Source organism: Gigantopelta aegis, chromosome 6 (genome assembly GCF_016097555.1).
Source record: "Gigantopelta aegis isolate Gae_Host chromosome 6, Gae_host_genome, whole genome shotgun sequence".
NCBI lineage: Eukaryota > Metazoa > Mollusca > Gastropoda > Neomphalida > Peltospiridae > Gigantopelta > Gigantopelta aegis.
Window position 1 is genome coordinate 40,868,588 of NC_054704.1, and position 25,810 is coordinate 40,894,397.

The window sequence follows — 25,810 nt, forward strand, 5'->3', positions numbered from 1 at the left end:
TAAATAGATACATAAATAATTTGTGGATAGACCTGTAACATTGATTAGACTGTCTTTTTGTAATGAAACAATGAGGGGAAAATAGAACTGTGATAAAGGTCTATGTTAGTTAGGGGTTTTTAGGGGGAAAGGGAGGCATATTTTATTAAATTTTAAATACTGATACATGTCGAGAATTAAACATCACTGGAAATCCGTGTGAATATTTAACTATAATTCTAATTTATTAAAAGTAGCAAACACGTTCCACTAAAGTTAATTTTATTGTATGAATCTTAATTTTGCGTTGATACCCTTGACAGGCGGCTCCAGAGACTTCGTCTAAGTTAATGTTTCACTGCTTTTGGTCTTAAACCATTCCGATGTAAACTTAAGTAGACAATTTTTCGCAGCTATTTTAACATCTTATTCGAAATATGTACATTAGTCGCTAGAGATTCATAGCTTCTACGAAGCTACTCACGATGCTCATGACAACTGTCGATCATGCCCGCCCCATTTGTATATAGCCTCGATACCATCCAATTCAGCAAGGGACGGTATTCTTTTCGCACATGCGCAATGGGAATGTGAAAGAGGTCTATTGGTTATGATTTGATTACAAATACATTTATATTCAAAGGCAGCCTTAATAGTCTATTTATCCTATAACTGCTCGTGTTACATCACTGACACTATGTGATACCACTGGCAGCAGAAATTAAACATTTAGGTTATCAACACTCCATATGAGAAACATCTCAGAGGCTTTGGATTGGATAAAAACGCATTGTGATGCAGTATTTTTAATGTGATGTCACAATTGTAATTCCTATTTTTTCTCTGTTCAGCTTGAAAAATTAATTTTGTTTTAGTAGAATGAAAACAGAAATGTAATGTAAATGCCCTCATTTATGAAATACGTTTATCAATTCGTGAAGGTTGACTATCTTACTTATATCACTCACGTTAGTTAATTTTCAAAAGGCCACCGCAGACCTTTGCAACAAGGTGCAATTTCAGTTACATGCAACAAACATCGTACGTCGTTGCATCGTGTGCGCTAGCCTGCGATGCAATTTTTGTTACATGCAACTGAAATTGCTCTAATAAACATGTTTGATTTTATTGCATCTAATTGTACGCTATCGCAAACGTGTGCGCCTTAAAGGAATGCTAAAGCAAGGCTTTTGGACTGGTGCATATTCAACGACACATAATGCACATTATTGCTTAATATAAACAAGTATAATCGTATAGTTAATAAAACAGTTAAATGTGACGGCTATTATATATAATGGGCACAGCCATTTTGTACCATCCCAGTGAATAAGCCCTCTGGCGAGCTGGTGGTTACGTAATACCTAACGTGTCATATCAGGAATTAAGTCTTCGAAGAAACAAAACATACCTGATTTTTGCACATGCTTCGCAATTTTCTGTAATGATATCTATTCCAGTAACACAGCAACGTGTATATGTGGTTTATTTTTCAATACAAAATAAACCACCATTGTCAAAGTGTTGAAATAACTGTTATATTTTGTTATATAAATTAACCCACGTACTGAAATAATAGTCGAGTGTTTTCTTGCTTAATTGGCCTTTTCTTTCCGTGGCCTGTACCTGTGGTTCTTGATTGGCAGGTGTATATTTAGACAGTCCCTAGACACTGTGTCTAGACACTAAAAAGACGTGCCTCTTTTATTAAGATCACATGGTATTGTGTGATAACCTCAAATCGTAATGGACTTTACCAGCTTTATTACTGTAAGTAATTCTGTAAAACCCTTGATTAAGTAGACTTTCCCATCTAAAATCACAAAACTGACCAATTACGTAGTCCTAGAGAAAAGAAAATTATCACTTGGGTATCGTGAGTGGTCGTTTTTGTTCGAACATATCCTACCAATAGGCCTAATAATATGCATTTTTTCTTTGGATTTTTTAAAAGCAAAAAAATACTATAACTCCATTTCGTGTGACTAATTCAGTGCTACTTTACGTAAATTCAGTCTTCTACGTCATAACAAATATGTTTAAGAACATATCTCGATGACCACCGTCAAAACACATAAGTGGGGAGGGCACCATTTTGACTGTCACGTAATCATTGCTAGACTAAAATTGCTGGTGGTCGCATGTGTGTGCGGATCAGTGCAACGAGAGAAAAAGTTGCTTGCAATTTCAATTGCATGCGACAGAGTTGCAAATGTCTGCGGTGGCCTTAAGACTAAAGCCCATGTCTTAATTAACGAGAGTGAAATAAATACAATAATCAACCGTCACTCGTTATGGAACTTACATCATATTGTCACACTGGCGTAGGAAGTTGGGGGAGCAAGGGGCCATGTGCCCCCACACTTTTTAAGATATTTTGCTTTATAATGGTGTAAAAGTGCCCACACACACACACTTTTTGACACCTTATGCCACTCTGTCATTAAGGGTCAGAGCCAAGGTCACTTTGGCCTATCCAAGATACACGGCATGTATCCATATACTAGAATTGCTGTTTTAGGTGACCAGTGGGGGACTAATAACAAACTAATACTACAGTGCATTATAATGTTGATTTATTAAACACTATATAAAAACTAGATATTCATTCCAATGAATCTGGAAACGTGGTGTCCTTAGAAACGACTCCTAGTTGAAAACACTTGTCCACAGTCAGTGCACTGGTGCCCGCCTGGTCTGCCGTGATGGGCAACACATGTCTGCGGACGGCAGACCTTCCAGAGTATTGTTGGCCGCAGTCTTCACAAACTGTTCTGAAAAACAAAATTTGGAACATACGATTAGGTGTCCTAAACCCGGGGGAGGAGACAAATTATGTGCACTATAAGAAAATTCTTGGATGGATAATTATAAAATGACTTTCCAAAATGTATTTGCTTCATTTAGCTTCCAGGGTATACAAACTTCCATCATGACACTTTTTAAGTATATAAATATTACTTGTTTCCTTAAAATAACACAAAAAACTTTTATCATGTTTGTTTTGGTCGTCAAAACAACGAGGTTTTTCTTTAATAGCTTTTTTGTGGTTGAACAAAATTGGGAATTATGTAAACATATGGATAGTATTCATTCTACAGCCGTATCGCAATATTATTTTAATCAGAAAGGCATTTAGCATGCAGCTGTAAGACAAAATGTACTCACCGTCGTGTAGTGAAGCAAGCTATATCCACCATTTTGGTAGTGGTATACGAAGTTCAAGCATGTGTCATGCGGTTTAGGTTGGACCCCTTGATACAGGTTTTAATTGGTATATATCTTTTAACAGTCTTAACCTTTAGACTACTAGATTAATTTGTGACAAATGACACATTGAGTGGGTACAAGTTTATATTTATTTACTCGCATGTATTCACTCAAATGTTTTATAAATATTTATACGTAAAATAAAGTTCATATTTGAATCTGTAAGTATTATTTTTGTGGGTTTTCAGTGTTCTCGCAGGCTGAAAATTGAAGGGGGGGGGCTTGGTTACCATATATCTTGTGTGTTGGTCAACTTTGTGGAAAGACATACAGTACTGGTGTTTTCCCTAGCTTGTTTTAGCATGGTGCAGCACCATGCCTCACTAGTCTAGCACCATCTTGCCTTAATCAGTGCCATGCTGCACTGAGATTGAAAAAGCCTTTTTCAATAATTAATTCTAAAATTGCCTTGATAAAACACTAAAAAAATGTATTGTTAATAAAAATATGTTATACATTTTGTTATTCATTTATTAAAGCAAGAACATTAATTACATATATTTAAAAAAAATAAAAAATTGTCTTTAATGCAAAATAGTGCCCTGAAATATGGTGAAAATGCCCCTCAAAGTATTGTTTCTACCAGGCCTTGCCAAATTTCTGGGGAAAATACTACATACTCCTTATTTTGCCTTTCAGTATTTGGTACAAAAAAGTTCATAAGAAATACAAGCCGATTCATCTTTTAATTGAACCGATATTGTCGGTCTAACATTCACAGGCAAATCTTCATTGAATGAATCAGTTGCTTTGATAACGCCATTTTGTAAAAGTGGTGTATATATTATTTGGCACCCAATGATTTTAATGATAAACACTACCACTTCCGTTTTTATACGCAGTGATATCCCCCCATAAATGAAAACAGAATGACAAAGTAAAAATCATTGGTTACAACCAATTAAATTTGCAGTTGAGGACAACATAACAGAAGATAGTGGAATCAAAACACAGAATGACCGTTCTGATCGAGTGACAAATTTGGAGCCAAATAAGTGTTTTTTCAGTCGGAGATTGCCGAATCCATTTAAAAAAAAATAAGTCATTACTCAAACAAAATATAACTTTTATTGTGTGTATCAAACATACAAATGGATACAGTTTTGGACAAAATAGAGGCTGTTAAAAATGCTGTTAAATTATTATTACGTTACAGTAACTGTCATAAGCTACTCGTTTTTCATCAGTTGTTTTTTCGTACATACAACATGGCTTGTTTTCTTTGATGTCCAGTGTGCAGACTGATCGATTCTTTTTGTGTGGGAAAAAGTGTGCATTTGGAAATAGCGGATAATATAGTAGGGTGCGGGAAAATAAAGGAGGGTGGCAAAATGCATTAGCGGGGCCTAGCTTAAATGGAGCAGTGAGAACACTGGGTTTTTTAATTTTTATGATATTTTAGATCAGTTAATTTTGATTAAAAATATAAAAAGTAGTGTTTTCTTTGAGCATTTGTGGCCAGCTGCCCAGCATTTATGTCCATTATTCCCAATAACTGTTTTACTAAGCATTTTTGGGGAAACGAACTAGGATTCGTGTATCCCAATATTTCATGATTTTCATTGTTGGTCAAAATTTATTATCAATTTAGCTGTCAAAATCTGCTGTTGATTCCTTTTGTGGTTGTTACGGGGTCTCTGGAAGTATGGTTGCTTGATAAACAGGTTTTTGTGATCTGAAACATTTGTTCTAGAAAACTCAACTCTTTAAAAACCAATCCAGTAATTAAATTTATTGTCCTATCAAGATCTGTTTCATTTTTCTTTTCAGTCGTGGATTTGGTCGTGGTATATTGGGCAGAGTGGCCGCACCAGGTGGTCTTGCCAATGGATTCGGCAGCTCAGCAGAACCAAAGAAATTTGGGTCCCGAGGTCGCGGAGGTCTAGCAAACAAGGAGAATGTAGACAATTCAGAGGAAGTGAAGCCAGGTTTTGGCAGCAAACCATCGTTTGGCAGTGGGGGTGGTTTTGGGTCTAAGAGAGGCGGGTTTGGCGGCGGAGGTGGTGGTGGTGGTTTCGGAGGACGTTCAGAACAGAGCGACAATTCGAGTGACTCTAGGCCCACCCGTGGTGGAGGTCGAGGTGGTTTCGGAAACCAGAGTGCAAGCAGTGCCAATGACGATTGGAACAATTCAGAAAGTTCCGAATCCAAACCAAGTAGAGGATTTGGTGGAAGCAGGGGAGGATTCGGTGGTGGTGGTGGTGGTGGGACGAGGGGGATTTGGTGGGGGTGGGGGAGACGGAGACAGTTCAGACTCAAAACCAAGTCGGGGATTTGGAGGCAACAGAGGATTTGGAGGGGGAAGCCGAGGTGAGATATTCACTTGTTTTTAGTATTTCAAAGACTACATAATATTTATTATCTGATATTAGTGTTGTGTGTTTGCTAGTTAGTCCTGTGAAAATTGTAAGAGCAATAGTTTTGTTCATTCATTGCTTGCACAAGTCTTGTTTTATACACAAGTAATTTGACCTAATAAGAGAAAAAATCAGCACCTTCATTTGCTGCTTGTCTTGAGAAACAAATAAAATGTGTCTGCTATGTATTTCCCACAACAGTATTAAGTGTATACATCTGTTTTCTCATCTAAGATATCTGAAAACTATGCTATTATCTAACTATGTAATTTGTCTTCAGGATTTGGTTCAAGAAATGACAGCGGTGGTGATAATGCCCCACGGTGAGTTCTAGATTTGTCCTTTTTACTAGGCTTTAAAAGCAGGGCTCAAACTTAAACTAAAAGGCAGCACTGTCAGCAGCTGACGTAGCTGCAATATGAATAGCCTTTACAGATGACTTTTTGCTGATGTTGCTGAACAAAAATTATTGCAGTCACCGTATGTGAAGTTGGTGTGGGATGAATCCCCATTGGTGGGCCCATTGAGCTATTTCTTGTTGCAGCCAGTGTACAATGACTGGTATATCACAAGCTGTGGTATGTGCTATCCTGTCTGGGATGGTGCATATTAAAGATCCTGTGTTGCTAATGTCATAAATGTAGTGGATTTTGTGTCAAAATTATCAAATGTTTGACATCTGATTTAGCAGATAATTAATAAATGAATGTGCTCTAGTGGTATTGTTAAACAAAACAAACTAACTTCACCGAATGTTCAGTTGGTTTTACTGTTCTTTTTTTCCATTTTTAGTGGCGGTGGTTTCGGTCAGAGATCTGGTGAGTTTACTTATGCTGAATATTTGACTTGCTGTGGTTTAATTTAAATAAGTCTCATAAATGGTCATATGCAATTTATATATATGGCTGTTGCTGGTAATTTAATCTATAAAATTATTTTTTAAATTACTCTCCAGTTTATCAAATATGCAGTTAATTTGATGAATATCTTCGATTATTTTCAACATGGTTCAGCATAACGGAGTTAATAAAAATCGTACGAAGCACAAGAACGTGTAATGACGTAATTTTTGGATTTCATCTCCTAGTTGTGGTTGAAACATTTTGAGATTGTCCTTATTTCTAAAATAATAATATGGATAATATAGAAATTACTCAAAAGTGAGTCGTACTGATTTTACAAAACTTGTCAGGATCATGTATTGCCCAACACTAGTTTTGTCAAATCGGTACGACACAAGCTTGTATAATAATCTATTAATTAAAATCGGTAAGCAATTTCATAATTCTTTGTCTTTTTAATTTTTTTGTGTTTGATAAAAACTAGAATTTAATTGACAGTCATTTAATTTCATCAAATTACCAAGTGTTGGGTTTTTTTACCCATTTATCACAAAATTAATAATCATCCATTACTTAGATTGTAGAATAGTATATATGAGTTTTCTGCAATTTTAAAGATGATATCAACTAACAGACTTTTTAGCGACTGTAATTACATATCAAATAAATTTTCTGCATATAATATTAGTGGCTGTATATTAAACGTGTTTCTGATCGTGATAATATTTGTACTGTTAAATTTCATTTTATTTCCTAAAATAAAAATTATTCGCATGTACGAAATTATTTTGAAGACATCCAGTTTGGGCTTTTTACAAATATTAAGACGATCAGAAACACATTGAATATACAGACACTGATATTCTAAACGAAAATATATGTAAGTTTAATCATAGATATATTTTATTTGTCGGAAACATCTTAAAATGCAGCAAAGTCATAATGTCCCTTTAAGGGACTGTTTTTTTGCTTGGAGTATATTTCTCTAAAGTAGCAAAATGTTTAAGAAAACAATTTGATTTACCTAAGAGCACTTGTTTAAGATTGAGGTGGGGGTTTATTTCATTCTTTGTTTTTTATTATTTTCTGATTATTATGTGTATATATTACAACATTAGTGTAATGGATTCCATCGTATGCCAGTTTTATCTCATTTTCATTAGTTTGTACACCATGTGCTGCTATATATGCTAAATACATCAGCTTTTTTACCATTTCATGCTTGGATGCCTATGCCTTGCATTTAATTTCATTATTGACTGTGCATCGGTTGTAAACATAGTTGATCATATTTTAATATCTGAAGTTCTGGTAGTTATGAAGATATAAATCTATAAGTGAGGATATAAAGTGAAGTGGAAAATGTTTTCAGTTTTATGTGTAAAAAAAACCAAAAAAAGTTTCATCAGTTTGTATGTTGAAGATTTAACCATTAGTGCCATGATTTTGTTCATTTGTGTGTACATTTTCGTAATTGCAAGGACTTGACATTTCACTTGCTTGTTTTCACTTGGATAACCCTACATATGCATCATTTTATCTGCTAATTTTCACCTGCTTTAATCGTGTTCCTGCTTAACTCTGTGTGTATCATTGACTGGCGTGAAGGTGGAGAGGGTGGGAGTCGGGCGTGTCACAAGTGTGGAGAGGAGGGCCACTTCAGTCGCGAGTGTCCCAGTGCAGACAGTTCAGGTGGTGAGACTTTTTTCCTTTTCTTTTTTAAAAAAATCCTTTTTCTGTACATAACAAATGTCTGTTGAATTTGATTTTGATATTACCATGGTGAGCATAATATATTATTTTTATTCCTAATATATGATATTGACGATAACGAAATACCGTAATAATCTCTCTATCATATAAGCTCAAGCTTAATACAACGTGTTTTTGTAAACTGTACACGCAACTTTAATGACGTCATTTTGGATGTCCTTACATCAAAATAGAGTTATGCCTAATGTTTTTTGTTTTCTGAACGCTGGACAGCTTTCAGTGTCAAATTGCCATTGAAATGTTTTTATTTGACTATGAATGCATACATCAATCATGGAGTGTCACCCAAGTACATTTGCTTAAATGTCAATAAACCTAGTGCCGAGACCTAGACTAATTAGGTTATCAAATTCTTAAAGTATGTGATCTGAAAAATATCACATACTTTGATTTATTATTATTACTACTATTATTATTTGTGGAAAACTGCCATCACAGAGTGATCTGAATTACGAGGGTTATAATAAAAGTTGACAGTTACTGATTAAACTAATAAAATGCATGGCTGTGATGCCTGAGAACTAGTTTCGAGGGCCAGGACATAGCTCGGTGGTAAAACACCTGCCTGATCCGTCTAGGATCAATCCCTGTCGGTGGGCCCATGGGGCTATTTCTCGTTCGAGCCAGGCCAACCACAATTGGTATATCAAGAGCAGTGGTATATGCTGTCCTGTTTGAGGGATGGTGCATATAAAAGATACCTTGCTACTAATGGAAAAACATAGCGGGTTTTCTCTCGAAGACTCTTGTTAAGAGTTACCAAATGTTTGACATCCAGTAGTTCATGATAATAAATCAATGTGCTCTAATGGTGTCGTTTAACAAAACAAACTTAGAACTTTTCTTAAGTTTTAGATTGCCTTGGCTATAATCATAAAACGTCTATACATTGCATACATTATCTTATGAGGAAAACTATATGCAGTTATGTATAGACAGCATTGTGAGGTGGTGTGAGTCGACTGTTATCATGCATGTTTCAGTGATCATGCTTATTCATTGCTTTTGCATCCATTATATGCTTGAAATTCCTTGCTTCATTTTAATTTCATCATCTAGACTGGAATATTGTGGATCATTGTACATGTGTTTTATGTCTCCAAAAAAAGTGTCTTTAATTAGATCCACCCCACCCCCAGTACTATTATTTATTTTGAGTTGATTAAAATGAATGGGTGTTTTTTTTACAGGTGGTAGAGCGTGTTATAAATGTGGTGAAGAAGGCCACATGGCTAGAGACTGTCCCACTGCTGGAGGTTAGTGATCTTTATAAACTAACGTGTGTGTATGTGTGCACGTGTGATAAAATTCAGTTATGGTGTCAGTGTTATTTAACTTCTGTTCAAGAAAACTATTTATAAACAACCATATGAGACTTAATTCGTGGTACCAAGTTTTGTCCATTAGAGGTTAAAATTCATACTCTGTGAATTAAATTTTAACTTTTGGACAAAATTTAGTGTCGGTTATTGGATTACATTTGCAGTAGGTTTGCTTATTAACTATTCGGACTAGGTCCATGTATACACAGGCTAAAAGCTTATAAGTGCAAACTTTATTCACGGTCTGTCTGGGTTTGATCCCCATAGCTATTTCTCGTTCCAGCCAGTGCACCACAACTGGTACATCAAAGGCTGTGGTATGTGTTACCCTGTCTGGGATGGTACATATAAAAAATCCCTTGTTACTAATGAAAATATTAATACATTAATGTGCTCTAGTGGTGTCATTAAAACAAACTTTTAACTTGTAAACAATGTAACATTAGTTATCGTGGAATTGCCCATCCAACAATTTACTGAATTTTGTTCTAATGAGGTATTAAAAATAGTACTAAACCAAATAACATTTGCTAGAGCAATTAATACCACAAGTCCTCTGATTGGTTATCAATGTGAGTGTTGTAAAAAAAAAAAAAAAAAACTTAGTTTCATCTGCACCAAAAAAAATTTATGCAATTTTATTGCATCTAGTATCACTGTCGGTAGGTAGCCTTGTGCTTGAAACATGTATGGGGTACTCAATTTTGAACTAGGCATTATCTCTGAAATGAGCAGCTTGACCCAAATTTTGTTTTCATTTACTTCATGGGTGAGGGGTGGTAGTATTTATAGGAGTTTTAGCCACATATGTTACTATTGTCTATGGGATTAGATTTTGTGGTATACACCCTGCAAGTTGTGTAGAAAGTATTAGTTTAACCTTTGGACTACTTGATTAATTTTTGACAAATACAATACTCTCATATATTCACTTAAATGTTTTATAAATACAGAAAATAAAGTTCATATATGAATCAGTAAGTATTATTTTTGTGTGTTTTTGTAATTTTTATGATATTTTAGATTAGTTGATGTTGATTAATATTAGAAAAAAATCTAAAAAGTTGTGTTTACTTAAGTGGGTTACAAGTTCATCAAAAGTTTTTCAAACTAAAACTGGTTATCATAAATAAATACTTATGACGTGATAGATTAAATATTTATTTACTATCACTGGTATTTATAAGCACCTATTCTGTATTAATACATCTCATGTTCTACTCTTGTCAGGTCCAATAATTTTTTCATGGACACCAGTTGTCTGTTTTGTATTATCCGTCGCTGTGTTTTTAACCACCAGTAGATACGATACTTTAGGTACTTCATGTAAGCAAATGCCCAATTACCAGTCTTTTTAACAAAGTAATTAGATTTCTAGATATATAGTCATATCTTTGAGATGCAGTGTAATATTTTTCCGTGAAAGTACTCCAGTTGAAATTTCTGTCTGTTTCAGGCAGTGGTGGAGGAAGGGCTTGTTACAAGTGTGGTGAGGAGGGACATATGGCACGGGAGTGTCCTAATCCAGAAAGCTCGGGAGGACGAAGTAATTTTAACATATGTTTTTCATTAACATGAGGTTTATTCCTAGCACAAATTTTTAAATAAGCACTTGTCCATTTGTCCTGACAGTGAAAATTTACTTGGACAAGCAAAATGTACCGCGGTGATTGTCTAGTGGACAAGAAAAATTGTTTCAGTGTTTCATTTTGACCAATCAAAAACATTGTTCTTCTACTTGAATATATAAACCATTTATTTGGATATGAAAATATTGGTGTACTAGCAGATTTTTAGATGTTTGTCCGTGGACTGGTGGAAAATGTTGCTTTTCTTTTTTTTAAACTGACTTGGGTGCACTACTGAAACCCTTTATCTTTTTATGGCAAATGTTTTTTGACATACTCAATATTAGGGTACTGAGGCTGACATTTTTTTGCTTACAGTTGTTGTCAACCAATATCTACAGATGACAGTACATTAATACTGAGAGTAATAACCAATCCGTTATGGAGCCAATAATATGATTCATTTCTGCTCGATGGAGTTGGAAACATCTTCATTTTGGAAAGTAGAAGATACAAACTCAAAAAGTATAATTATGTAATAAGAATTGCTAACTTGGTAGCATCAGTTGTTAGTAAATGTTACAGATGGGGCTAAACTCAAGTTTAAGTGTAGATGTACTTTACATAATATATGTAGTATATTTTCTAAAATCGATAGGTGGACTAGAAAAATGCTGTTCAAAAATTTACACATAGAGGTTATTACCAGTGTTTTTCGGTATTGTCAATATCATATATTAGGAATAAAAATTCCTAATATAAGATATTGACGATGCTGAAACACACACAAGGGTAATAATCTCTTTATCATATAATCTAAAACTTAATACAATATGTTTTTGTAAACTGTACACACAACTTAATTCCAGTCTGCCATTACCAGATATTCTAGTGACGTGGGGTCATTTTGAATGGAAATAACGTCAAACTTGAATGATGTAATTTTGGATATCCTTACATAAAAATAAAACTAGTAGGCCGCTTTCAATGTAAGGTTGCCATTAATGTTTTTGAACGTTGACTATGAATCCATACATCAATTATGGAGTCACCATAGTACATATTGCTTAAATGTCAATGAACGTGATTAATTTACATCTCGTTTGCAATGTTATCAAATTCTGAAAGTATGTGATCTGAAAAAAAATCACGTTCTTTGATTACTTTGATATGCTAGCTAATATATGATAAAAATAAATATATGCATTTTTATTATTATGATTAACATAATATGCATATCCTTATGATCCTGTTACGCCTAATTTTAGTTTCTAGTTTTGTTGTGCGAGTTTGTTTAGGATAAAACTACTGTTTTAATCTGCAGGTGGTGGTGGAGGAGGAGGAAAGTGTTACAAGTGTAATGAGGAAGGACACATTGCTCGGGACTGTCCCAGTGCAACCCAAGCTGACGGTGGTAAGTACTTGTATTTGGACATGAACACAACCGTCGTAACGTAGCATGATGTGGGGGTTTTGTATGTGAGTCACAAGTATTGTATCATTGCATTCAATATGACCTTAGTAATAAAATATATAACATTGTTTGACAGTTATAAGTACTAGACTAAAGTGCCCCAATTATGCTTGGTCAGTCTAGGATCGATCCCCGTCTGTGGCGCCATTGGGTTATTTTTCGTTCCAGCCACTGCACCACGACTGGTTTATGAAAGGCCATGGTAAGTGCTATCCTATCTGTGGGATAGTCCATATAAACAAATACCTTGCTACTAATGGAAAAATTTAGCAGGTTTCCTCTACGACTCAAAATTATGAAATGTTTGACATTCAGTAGCCATTGATTAATAAATCAATGTGGTCTGGTTGTGTTGTTAAACAAAACAAACGCTAAAAACTGTCAAGTCGGTTTTTGTCTGTCGCAATCAGTGCTTCACAACCATGTGGTAAATAGACAATAACTAATTAATGACGTAGGATATTGGCTTTATCCTGTGACGGTAAGAATGGAAAATTCTGCAAGGCTTGCGAAATGAATTTCCCATTCGGCCTGAAAAGGATAAAGCCGATATATCCTATGTTATTAACTAGTTAATATTTTTATCCTGCAATTCATAAAAATTAAGAGGAAAGCTATTATTTCTGCTACATTGTACGCAGACGTGAAGGTGAAATGAGCTATTTTTGGAATGTAGCTAGCTATGCATGCGATGTCAGGTCATAATCTGCTATTATACATTTATGACTTTGCTTTAATCAATTCTAGGATTAAAAACAGATATACCATTTCTGTTATACAATGCTTGAGACCTATGACAGTATGGCATTTGAACTATGCTGTTTTTTATTTATTTATATTGACAACACCACTGGAGCACATTGATTTTTTATCTTATCATCGGCTATTGGACGTCAAACATATGGTCATTCTGACACTGCTTTTTAGAGGAAACCCGCTGTCGCTACCCAGGCTACTCTATTACGACAGGCAGCAAGGGATCTTTTATTTGCGCTTCCCACAAGCAGGATAGCACAAACCATGGCCTTTGTTGAACCAGTTATGGATCACTGGTCAGTGCAAGTGGTTTACACCTACCTATTGAGCCTTGCGGAGCACTCACTCAGGGTTTGGAGTCGGTATCTGTACATACATATTAAAAATCCCATGCCTCGACTGGCCAGTGTTTTCATCTTAAAGAACCATGGGAACATAAAATGCGTTGTGAGAAACTGGAAACCTCTGAACACTACACCTACTTGTGTTGTAGAATGATGCAGAACGCGAGTTAGGAGTAATATTCCATATGTTACATACATGTATATTTTTTTCAGAACGCCCAGCTCCCTACATTCCACCTGCTCCGACAGAAGATGAATCTGAAATCTTCAAGTCCATCGAGAAGGGCATAAACTTTGACAAGTATGACTCGATCTCCGTTGAAGTCAGTGGGAGAGATCCGGTCGGTTTCATCAGTAGTTTTGAAGAAGGTGGACTTTTCCCAGCATTCCTGAGAAACGTGAAACGGGCCAACTACGAGAAGCCGACGCCGGTGCAGAAATATGCCATACCAATTATAGGAGCTGGACGAGATCTGATGGCTTGTGCACAGACCGGGTCAGGAAAGACGGTTAGTCTTGAAATTAAGCTTCTAGTTTCCTACATGCTTATAATAGGATTAATCCATGTGACATGCCTAATGTAACGGAACCAGGTTTCTCCGACAATGAATGAATGTTTAATGGCACCCCAGCACGAAAAATACATCGGCTATTGGATGTCAAATTATGGTAAATGCAAAAAGCTTTCTCCGACAAAGTTGTGCACATTAAAAATTGTTTTGTTGGTGATGGTAAATGTTATAGATAAAAAGGTTATCATTCTATAAATAAGACTTGTAATGGTTTTATGGTGTAATTGATTCCGTTTGGTATACAGCAGGCATTTGTATTGTTCGTCGTTTCTGTCGTTTCACACACAATACAGCATAGCGCACGTGGCTTGTTTTATTCATTAATATTAAAGTAAACGCCCAGAAACCAGGAGTTGAATGCTTTTGCTTGGCATTTGTAAGTTATTTTTATAATGATCAGTTATAAAACGAGTAACAGCATGAGCTGGCTTTTGCCCATTCCCATGAGCTTGTCGGTCATTGGGGAATAAAATATTTTACACACCATTTTGGTTATGAAGTTTGTTACATTGTAGGAGTAACTTACATACGGTAAATAAAGGAATATTAAATAATTAGAAACAAACACATTTCGAGTGTTCTTAATATCCTTTAATAAATCAATGTATTGTGGTGTTGGAAGAAAACAAACTTATAAACTTGCACTGTGTAGATCCTTCATAATTGCTAGAGCATTGATTGTATTTTGTCTTTATTCCAGGCTGCCTTCTTGTTACCCGTACTGACTGCCATGGTGAACCAAGGACTACAGTCGAGCGCGTTTTCCCCAGTACAGTACCCACAGGCTGTGATTGTGGCACCGACTCGCGAACTTGCTTGTCAGATCTATATGGATGCCAGGAAGTTCGCACACAACACAGACATCCGGCCGGTGGTGGTGTACGGTGGAACATCTCTCGGTTACCAGATCAGAGAAGTGGAGAAGGGCGCTCATATGGTGGTTGGAACGCCAGGTCGATTGTTAGATATGATCAACAAACAAAAGGTATGTCATTGATAAAACTGAAATGTAGTGACTACCATATGTTAGACATCTGTAACTTGATTACAGGGGTGGGATATAGCTTAGTAGTTACATATGATTGACAGAACAAAAGGTATGTTGTTGACAGTTACGTTGAATTGTCACAAATACTGTATGTTAAACACCAGTAACTGTGGTCTAGCAGGATCGTTTTGTCTACTGTGGACGGGTTGTTGTTTTGGGGTTTTTCTTTGTCCTAACCAGTGCCCCAGCATCCACATTGGATAGTTCAAAGAATGGATCCTCACAAGTAGAGGGGGGGCTGGACATAGCCCAGTGGTAAAGCGCTCACTTTATGCGCTGTTGGTTTGAGATCGATCCCTGTCAGTGGGCTATTTCTCTCTCCGGCCAGTGCACCACCACTGGTACATATGTGCTATCCTGTCAATAGGATGGTGCATATAAAAGAGCCCTTGCTGCTAATCGAAAAGAGTATCCCATAAAGTGGTGACAGCGGGTTTCCTCTCTATATATATGTGGTCCTTAACCATATATCCGACGCCATATAACCGTAAATAAAAAAAATCAGTCGTTAAATAAAACATTTCCTTCTTCATAAGTAGAGGATGCATAATGTGGATCGCTCACCAGAGGTGTAGTTACACACCTTCGATTTCTCTCATTCCGCCATGTGCGCTTAGACATGTCATTTATTGGACTTCTTTGCTGCTGCTTTATTTGTAAACCAAAAACAAAATAAACCTTTATGGAGTAATTTAAAAATTATTTTATTATCTGAAGTTACATGTAAAACTTTTTTCTTTTTTTTTAACCTGTGTTTGAACCATTTCAGATTTCACTAGAAAAGGTGAGCTTCTTGATCCTTGATGAAGCTGACCGAATGCTGGACATGGGTTTTGAGCCAGAGATCCGTAAGATGGTGGAGACCATGGGGATGCCCTTGAAGACGGCTCGTCAGACGCTGATGTTCAGCGCAACCTTCCCCGAGGAGATTCAGAAGCTGGCCGGCGACTTCCTCAACGACTACCTGTTTGTCACAGTCGGCAGAGTGGGCGGGGCCAACACGGACGTGGAACAGAACGTCTTTGAAGTGGACCGTATGCAGAAGAGAGACAAGCTGTGTGCAATTCTGTCGGACACTGGTAAATACAACAATCCTTGACAGGGCCTAAATTGTGTAAATATATTTTTTAGAAATTTAAGTTGCTTTGTGTTGGGGAAATTTTTGAAAAGAGCATCATAATTCCAGGGAAGAAAGTACAAATAAAGAGAGCATTTAAAGAATAAGCATCGTAACAACATGTCAAAAGCAAAGTCACAAAAGGTGAGTGCAGAAACACTGGCCACTTTCCATCTTTGGGCAAATGTGAAAGTAATATATTGTTTGGATATAGAAGGGCAGGAAAGAAACGGTGTTTTATTGTGATGTATTCGTTACAGGTTCAGACAAGACCCTGGTGTTTGTTGAGCAGAAGAGAAATGCTGATTTCCTTGCTAGTTACTTGAGCCAGTCGGGTTTTCCCACAACCAGCATTCATGGGTAATATTGCTCTTTGATTTGGCACGGTTTTGTGTGTGTTTTCCCCCACTGCCCCGTTTCCTTTTACTCTGAATTCCATCTCATTTCTTCCTGATTTGGCCATTCCTATCTTTCACCTTTTGCTTTTGCTAATTATATTAAACAAATTTTTAAACAAGTTTGTTAATAATTGTAAGTTACCCTAACTTTATACAATATACTAATAAATAGTTGTTTGCACAGCTCTTTACACTGTGTTTTAATTTAACTCTTGAATTTTTATATTGATGTTGATCATTAGTTCATTTACTCGTTTACCTTAGTTTGACACCCACTAGCTGATGTATTTTTTGTGCGGGGCGGGATTTAGCTCAGCCAGTTGAGGTCTCACCCGAGGTGCTTGCATCGCAGGATCGAACCACCTCGGTGGATCCATTCAAATGATTGGGCTTATTCTCGTTCCATCCAGTGCATCACAACTGGTTAAAGGCTGTCTTATGTGCTTTCCTGTCTGTGGGAAATGCATATAAAAATCCCTTGCTGCTAATGGAAAAATGTAGCGGGTTTCCTCTGACTACGTGTCAGAATTATCAAATGTTTGACATCCAATAGCCGATGATTTAGTGTGCTCTAGTGGTGTCGTTAAATAAACTACTACTTCTTTGTTAAACATCCATTCATTCTTTAAAGCAGTAGTTTGTATTATTTCTTCATATTTACATGAATAATTTTCTTTCTCTTTTTTGTTGTTAACCAGCGATCGTCAGCAGAGAGAAAGGGAGGAAGCCCTCAGAGATTTTAAGCGGGGGACTGCACCCATTCTGATAGCCACGTCGGTGGCTGCACGAGGTCTGGACATTCCAAATGTAAAACATGTTATAAACTATGACCTGCCATCATCCATAGATGAGTACGTTCACAGGATAGGCCGAACTGGGCGCTGTGGAAATCTGGGGAAAGCCACAAGTTTCTACACACATGACCAAGATGCTCCGTTGGTAAAAAGTCTCGTCAGAATCCTAACAGAGGTAACACATTGTTTGTGGACATATTCCTTCCTTTTGGTGGTCATTTTTGGCAGCTGCTTCTGTTGCTGGTTTTTCATGCTTAAAATTAGAGACAGACTGCATTCAGTGTTTTTCTAGTGGCCTTCTGTAGGAGACAAATGAACACCCAACTTAAAAGCCACTGCATAATTTAAGTACGTTGTTTTTAATACACTGGGTTCAGAAGCTTAAATTTATTTATTTTATTTTGGTAAATGTGTTTCATGCTCAACACCAATATGGATCTGTTATGACTTTGGATATTTTGGGATTGTGTTTTTGGACTGTCATAAGCCAGTAGCTGATGATTAAATAATGTGCTCCAGTGGTGTCATTCAACAAAATCTTTCATTATGGTAGAAAAAAAAAAAAAAACTTTTTTTTTGGTTGTTTTTTTCCTTAAGGCAAATCAAATTGTTCCCGAGTGGCTGGAAGTGTATGGACTCAACAGTGGTGGCATGCTTGATTCATCATCAAGTGCATTTGGTGGAAAATATGGTGGCAAGGACATTCGTAGAGGAAAGGCAAGTGATTTTTTTTTTTTTTATATATATATATATATATACTCTTCAAAAGAAGAAACGCAAAACCACATTGTCGTAACATTTGGAGAATTGATTTAATTATTGAATGGTGAGTCCGATAATTACCAAATGTTGCAGGATTGTTCACAATTCACTCTAGTCCATTGTGAGTAAGTGATAGGACACACCACCAAGGTCAAGGTCATCTGGAGTCAATACCGGGTGTGGCCTCCGCGTGTGTTGACAACTGCCTGGCACCGCCTGCCCATTGAAGCAACCAGAGTACGGATGACGTCCCGGGGGATGGTGGCCCACTCGGCCTGCAAGGCTGCTGCCAGCTCGGGCAGGGTCGGGGGCTGTGGTTGTCGCTGTCGGAGGCGTCGGTCCAACTCGTCCCATAGATGCTCAATTGGGTTCAAATCCGGTGATATCGATGGCCAAGGAAGGACATTAATGTTGTTGTTCTGTAGGAAAGCCGTTGTGAGACGTGCTGTGTGAGGCCTGGCGTTGTCATGTTGGAACACTGCGTTGGCGTTGGCCATAACTGGAACGATGTGTGGCCGGAGGATCTGGTCAATGTAGCCCTGTGCATTCAGGTTGCCCTGCACGTGGACCAGGTCAGTTCTGCCAGTGTGTGAGATGGCTGCCCACACCATGACACTACCCCAGCCGAATCTGTCCACTTCCTGCACGCAGTTTGCCGCATAACATTCACCACGACGCCTATACACGCGACATCTTCCATCATGACGTCGGAGCAGAAATCGGGACTCGTCACTGAACCACACCTGTCTCCATCGCAGTTGAGGCCATTGTCGATGAATCTGGCACCACTGCAGTCGGAGTCGACGGTGTTGTGGTGTTAAGATGACACCTCGAACTGGACGTCTGGCACGAATTCCTACCTCACGTAGGCGGTTCCGTACAGTCTGGTCGGATATCCTGCGCAAACCTGGTATTGCTGCGGCTGTGGAGGTGGCAGTAGTCAATCGTTCCCGAAGGTGGCGTACCCGGATGTAGCGGTCCTGCCCGGGGGTAGTGACCCGTGGTCGACCGGATCTAGGGAGGTCACGTGTTGATCCATGTTGCTGGTAACGGTCCCACAGTCTGGAGATGGTGCTTGGGGACACATGGAATGCCCTGGCAACGGCCGTTCTGGATTCGCCTGCGTCTAGTCGGCCGATGGCATTGTTTCTCTGCGGTTCACTGAGACGTGGCATGTCCTGGATTGTCAACTGTCGGCCAGATACAGAAGCCAGGCAAGCGAACACCCTGCACTTTTATACTGTCGGTGTTCATGTTGCACGTGCAGACAACGCACGTGCAGTGGTGACATGGTTTGTACAGTAGCTGCGTTTTTTTATCGAATGTAACCGTGGGAATGTGTTTGGGACATGCAATGACCTTATATTCACAAAGCATGAACCGGTAGGAAACATAAAATCGGAGTTATAACCCATTTGTACCCTTTTGCGTTTCTTTTTTTGAAGAGTATATATATATATATATATATTTCACATTTCTTCTGTATAGTAACAGTAGGTTATAGCTCATTGCTAGCCCAAGGCACTGTGCCTTGGGCTGCAAGACTGAACTCCTTGAGATGATGGTTACCCAACAACATATACCTGTTTGTTATTAACTGAAGAAAAGTCATTTTTATTAAAAATTATAAAAATCACGTTGGAAGTAGTCGTCTGAATGCTAGACCAAAATCATATAGTAATTAATTACATTTGTAATGTGTAAATACCACCCCAAAAAAATATTTTACTGGTGCCCAGCACATAATCTAATCAATTTATTTTAGGGTATCAAACAGGGTAACTGAGAAAACTTGTAATCATGGGCTAGTGGAGTAAATATTTCCTGCCATATAGAATTTTGGTGTGTTTTGAATACTTTCATTAGTTAATAACAAAATCATTGCTGCACCAAATGCACAGTATCATTACTTTTGTGTGTGTTAAAATTATTTCAAGAAATGCTTTAGTATTTTTACAAACTTGATTAATATTTTAGAATTGTTGGATGTGGTGAAGGGCACACTGGCACAACTATTGAAATCTTTAAGTGTTAAGAAATAACGTAACACATACACAAATGTAATGTAGTGTCTTTGGTGCATTTATTTTGTGGAATAATTAGTGGGGGGAGGTAGTAAATAAATCTTAATACAAGTGGAACATTTATTCTGTGGTTCGACTTTCCATGAGTAGGTGAATGAGGGAATTCTCACTTCTTCTGTTTTTTAAAGTCACATATCATTTAGATCAATTCAGGTATTTATAACAAGAATATTTACAGATTGAATTACAATGTTATCTCCTTGACATGTTTTTGCTTGAATCTAGGACAGCGGTGCCTGATTCATCGGTCTTCCGATGTCGTTTCGTTCACTTTCTTGATAAAAGTAAAAAATATTAGATGGTCACCAACTGGTGATGGTCATTTTTTAGTTTGGACGCCCGTGAGTATTTGACTCATTGTAGAGCACTAAAAAAAATTTTTTTTTACAGATTTTCAAACCAATCTTAGTGCTAGACACAGTCAAACCATTGTAGGCTGAGACACGTGGTATAGCTTAAGACAGTTTTACAATATCGTAGACTAGTTCTAAGATAGCTTCAAAAATAAAGGCCAATGCTAGTAATAGGATATAGCTCACTGATGAAGTGATCACAAGAGGTGCAATTGTTCATAACATCGTTTGTCCACAATTATAAAATATAGCTATTTAGGTGTCTTAACTTCTCTGTCATGGAAATATTCATAAATTAAGGTACCATAGTAGCTGTAGTTTGCAAGGTGCTCCAGGCCACGTTTAGCCAGACCGAGCAAAAAAACGTCCACTGGATTGGTTTATGCGCTTCACTGTAAACCAAATGGCCACGTCAAGGAAACCAATCTAAAACTTAGGACAGGTGTCATTAAAAAACTCCTTTCACTTTGCTTTATATTGCAGTTCAATTCTGGAGGTAAAGGAGGCGCGACTGGGAACGCCTGGGAAGACAGCTGGGGAGGAGGCGACGCGGCCGTGAATGGGAGTGGCGATGCAGAAGAGTGGGACTAAATAACAGTGGAAATAAATAAAAAAAATAGCATATTGTAATGGAACATTTTCAAAATGACTTTCTTGCACGTGCTAAATTTCTGTGCTGTAATTTGTGCTAATTTTGGCTTCCCACTTCACTAAGGTAATGGGTTTTAAAATACACTATAACAATGACTGAATGAACATTTATTAAACTGCAGTACTGATCTCGGTTGATGACGACTTGGTAAGTATGTTGGTGGCACACAAAAGTAAAGATTTGGGAGGTTTAGGGTTTGAGTAAACCTGGTGGGCAGTCTGAGAGACGAGAGAGAGAGGGAATATGTGGAACTTTGTCGTTGATTTGAGTGTGGAGATCAATACTGGAGTACCATACTGTTAAAACAAATGGAGAAACGGATGCGGTGAATTAGCCTGTTCATCTTCAAAACAACGATGATTTTGCCAAACGGAAACAAAATGTTTACTCATGGGTAAAATCTTATGGCTGGATCTTGAATACAAGAATAGTGCAAGTGGTCCTTTTTTCCAGAAGACTTGTTAGTAACTGACCAATAAACATGCACAAATGGACTATATACAGAAAATATTTATGCGAGTTCACAGATCTTTCATTTTGATGGTTAACCAAGAAAACGCAGTATTATGGAAGTATTTTGGAGAGAGAAAAAAAACAGAAAAAAAAAGTGTCAAGTGTTTTGTTCACTTGTAGTGAGCATATTAGTGTAGCCTCTGTCCTTTGACCAATCCAACTTGGTGAACTTAACTAGAAACCAGAGTTTCAGCTGGTATAGCTCTCGAGGTCATTGGAACATGCAAGCTACCACCACAAGGAATGTACTGGGAGGTAGTTAAATAAAATAAAAAACTGTGGATTTGAAAGGCACTCGCAGATGTTTGCAATATTTTATAACCAAAATGAAGGAGAAAAAGTGCTGTGATAATAAAAAATAAAAAACATTTCTTATGGGCATTATTGAAGTTCTCAGGGACCAGTGAAGTGTGCAAGTGATATTCCATACGGTCATCATCATTTCATCGTTTGTCTCATCACCCGGGAAAGACTTTAAAACCAGGATCAACCCATCCGTCCATCAAGATTGTTCATACAGGGTAGATAAAACCTCGTTTTTGTGTTCCGATGTTTCTGTGGACAAGATTAATGCAGTTGAAGAGGGGGCACTCTTGATACAAACGAAAATGTGCCAAATGTATTTTCAGTCGTCATCTTACCGGGCAGGTGTGAGTCAAGCAGGTTTTTGGCCATGTGGCCGTTTCATGTTTTTAGTTGGTGCTAGAACCCTTTGAGATGCAAGTTCACTAGCTTTGTGCGAAAACTTCATATTGTTTCGTTTTTTCGAGAAGTTTTCTAATTTAGCTTAATGCTCTTGCAGGCAAGAATTTTTGTTTGATATATTCACATCTTGAATTTAAGTAATCTTCAGTTAAACCCAATTTGTGAACTTTAAATGTATATATTTGTGGTTTCCAAATCTTGATTCAGTGTGAAAAAAACAACATTTAAACAATTTTTGGTTACAATTATTTTAATTTTATTCAGTTTCTTTAACAACAGGGAAAATAGCTATCTGCAGTTAATTATTTTTAAGGCCTATTGTAGAGCATTCTTAGTGGATTTGCATCTTAAATGGTTGTTTGTACTTTTTAATTCATTCATGCACTAGTAGTGCTTTGTTTTGTTATATAAACATGTTTTTAATAAAAACTATATTTCTTTAAAAAATGAGTTCCTTTCTACTTTTACATAGCTACAATACATCATTGAATTTAAAAATTATTAGGTTTTCTGGTTCTAAAACTAGTAACGTATATTAAAGGTTGTATAGAATCTACAATGAAAACCAATGTAGAAGGTTCTTTGCTACTATTCTTGGGAAAAATGTTTGTTTGTTTATTTTTAAATTTTTTATTGCCAAAATATTCTGATGCAAGTATTTAAGGACTTTATTAAACTGAATTGGATTGCCATTTTGTGCATGCAAATTGTAGGGGTGTCTTTGTCAGATGGCCTAACGCTGTGATTAAATGTTAGCCTTGCTATAGACTAGTTTCATCACCCACATCGGTCATTATGTAATAACAATTTTAGCAGTGGGACCAGGGTACTTTTAATTGAATAAAATTTTGTCATGAGCAGAGGGGAATCGGATCCATATCTTTATACGAGAGCAGGAGTTGCAAATCATAAACAAAAATGAAAATGTCTTGCAAGACTGGCTTTTGGTGGGTAACATGTTGGCAAAGTCGCCAATTGTGGGGGGGGGGGGGGGGGAAAGAAGTTTGCGAAATATTTTTTTTTCCATATTGATTTTTAGAACCAAATGTGTTCAACCAGTTTTGTTCAGTTGATCCGCCTATATAAAGCAGAAAAGAAAAAAGATAACCAAAATAAGAACAGAAAATCTAATGTTTATAAATTTGTTAAAATTAATGCCAGTGACAGGGAAAGAAGGAAGTGTGTGGTAGATAATTGTTAAAGAACTTTAGAGGGGTGATTGTTATCATTACAAAACATAACGCGAGCAGGGTTACAAAAAAAGTCTGATCTTACATTATGCAATTGTTCAACATCTCCATAATTGGACATTTATGAACTACTTTTGTCATTTTCAAATTATTTTGATGTCTCATCATATTAAAAAAAAATTGTAATAAAAACAAAAGGGCATTGGGTCCTGTTCTGGACCTCATTTATTCCTGCATTTTGCACACACATCTCGAAAGCTCAGATACTGAATGATATAAGTTGTTAAGCTATTAAATATGTAAACATGTACCGGTACTTACATTTCACACTTTTGGTGCAAAAATATATGTATAGTGTAAATCTTAGTCCGGTGAATCTTTTTGGGAACATAATTCACTTGATTCTTTCAAATTACAGCGAAACATACAATGTATATCATTCTCTGATGTATACAAAAAGTAAAATTGTCTCTTTTGTGATACACTGCTCATGATGCACTGACTTCAATGAGCCCATCGATGGGGATCGACCCTAGATTGACCGCACATCATACAAGTGCTTTACCACTGGGCTACAGCCAGCCCTAGACATCAGCAGCATTTCATTATTAGATTACAAGACGTAAACTGAATAATAAGTACATTTTAGCATATACTATATTATCATAAAGAACGAGATTAAAAATAAAATCTTTTGACTGAAATGCCAATATGTTACTGGCAAATATATATTTAGATTGGCGAAAGAAATTGAAGATTGGTGAATAAAAATGGCAACCCAGGGCTAGCCCTGTGTTGTAAGGGTTTGCCTGTGAAATAGATTAACAAACATAAATGATGTATATAGGAACAGCTCTAACAATGGCAGTTGCCATTGTTGAGATATAAATTGCCGTAGGTAGCATCACGGACTACTTTTGTGCCATCGGTAAAGTTCCTCAACAATGGCAAAATGTAGGCCTATACACTTGGTGTACATTATGTGCCTATATTTAACAGGTGTACATTATGTGCCTATATTTAACATTTGCACAATTAAAAATGTCTTCATATAGCAAAATCAGGGGCGGGACGTAGCCCAGTGGTAAATTGTTCCCTTGATATGCAGTCAGTCTAGGATCAATCCCAGTTGGTGGGCCCATTGGGCTACTTGTTCCAGCCAGTGCATCAAAACTTATATCAACGACCGTTGTCTGTGGGATGGTGCATATAGCCTCTATTAGAAACATACTTATCTGCCCTTGATTTGCATAGCGTTAAGCGGCCCCAGTCGGCCACTAAATGACTTAAAGTGCGTTCACGCTCCAGTCACTTGCAACAAAGGCCCTTTGTTACTACTGAATTGTGGAATAGTTATCGACTTTTTTGACGTTAATAAATGTTTATATTACTATTATTGTTTGTCAGATTGTGTGCAATCTCTTTTTACAGAAAAGAAAATGTATAAGACATTTTGTGCTCAACAGAAATACGAACACGTCTTTCATAGAACAATAAATATGCATCGAGGCTTGTCCGGTCAGTCTGTCTTCTCACATGGTGTTTTGTAAATAGGTTTTGGCAGCCGTAGTCAAAAGAAAGCCCCCCAAAATAATACAGATGTGATTAATGTTTGCCACTGTTACGGCACTGTACATCACTTTTTTTTTTATCAAGGTAGCAGCAACAATGGTTTATATATACATGTGTGTATACACACACGTTTGGTTTGACGTAAAAATAAGTGTTTTGGAAATAACAAAACTATAATATTTTTGTGTGTAATTGGCTCAGAAATAACTTTTAATAAATTCCATAGTATGAAAAAATGTGTTCCCGATGGGGATGCACTATAAACATGTTTCTGTTGCCTATTACAACTTACTGTTCCACAATTCATTAAAACTGCAGGTGTGTTTGTAAGTTGAAATGAAATTTGATAATTAATGTGAGGAGAG

At 36.9% G+C, this 25,810-nt stretch overlaps 1 protein-coding gene across 1 annotated transcript in view; it reads left to right on the forward strand.

Moving 5' to 3' along the window:
- Positions 1 to 23,130, forward strand: part of LOC121374048 (DEAD-box ATP-dependent RNA helicase 37-like) — a 32,132-nt gene extending 9,002 nt beyond the window's left edge. The window contains 15 exon segments of the mRNA XM_041500936.1: positions 5,020 to 5,455; positions 5,457 to 5,559; positions 5,887 to 5,929; positions 6,399 to 6,424; positions 8,057 to 8,143; positions 9,412 to 9,477; positions 11,000 to 11,089; positions 12,436 to 12,525; positions 13,899 to 14,194; positions 14,958 to 15,242; positions 16,075 to 16,384; positions 16,683 to 16,782; positions 17,519 to 17,789; positions 18,212 to 18,331; positions 21,297 to 23,130. Of these exon segments, the coding sequence (XP_041356870.1) occupies positions 5,020 to 5,455; positions 5,457 to 5,559; positions 5,887 to 5,929; positions 6,399 to 6,424; positions 8,057 to 8,143; positions 9,412 to 9,477; positions 11,000 to 11,089; positions 12,436 to 12,525; positions 13,899 to 14,194; positions 14,958 to 15,242; positions 16,075 to 16,384; positions 16,683 to 16,782; positions 17,519 to 17,789; positions 18,212 to 18,331; positions 21,297 to 21,404 (2,431 nt within the window). The 3' untranslated portion in view covers positions 21,405 to 23,130.
- The last annotated feature ends 2,680 nt before the right edge of the window (positions 23,131 to 25,810 follow it).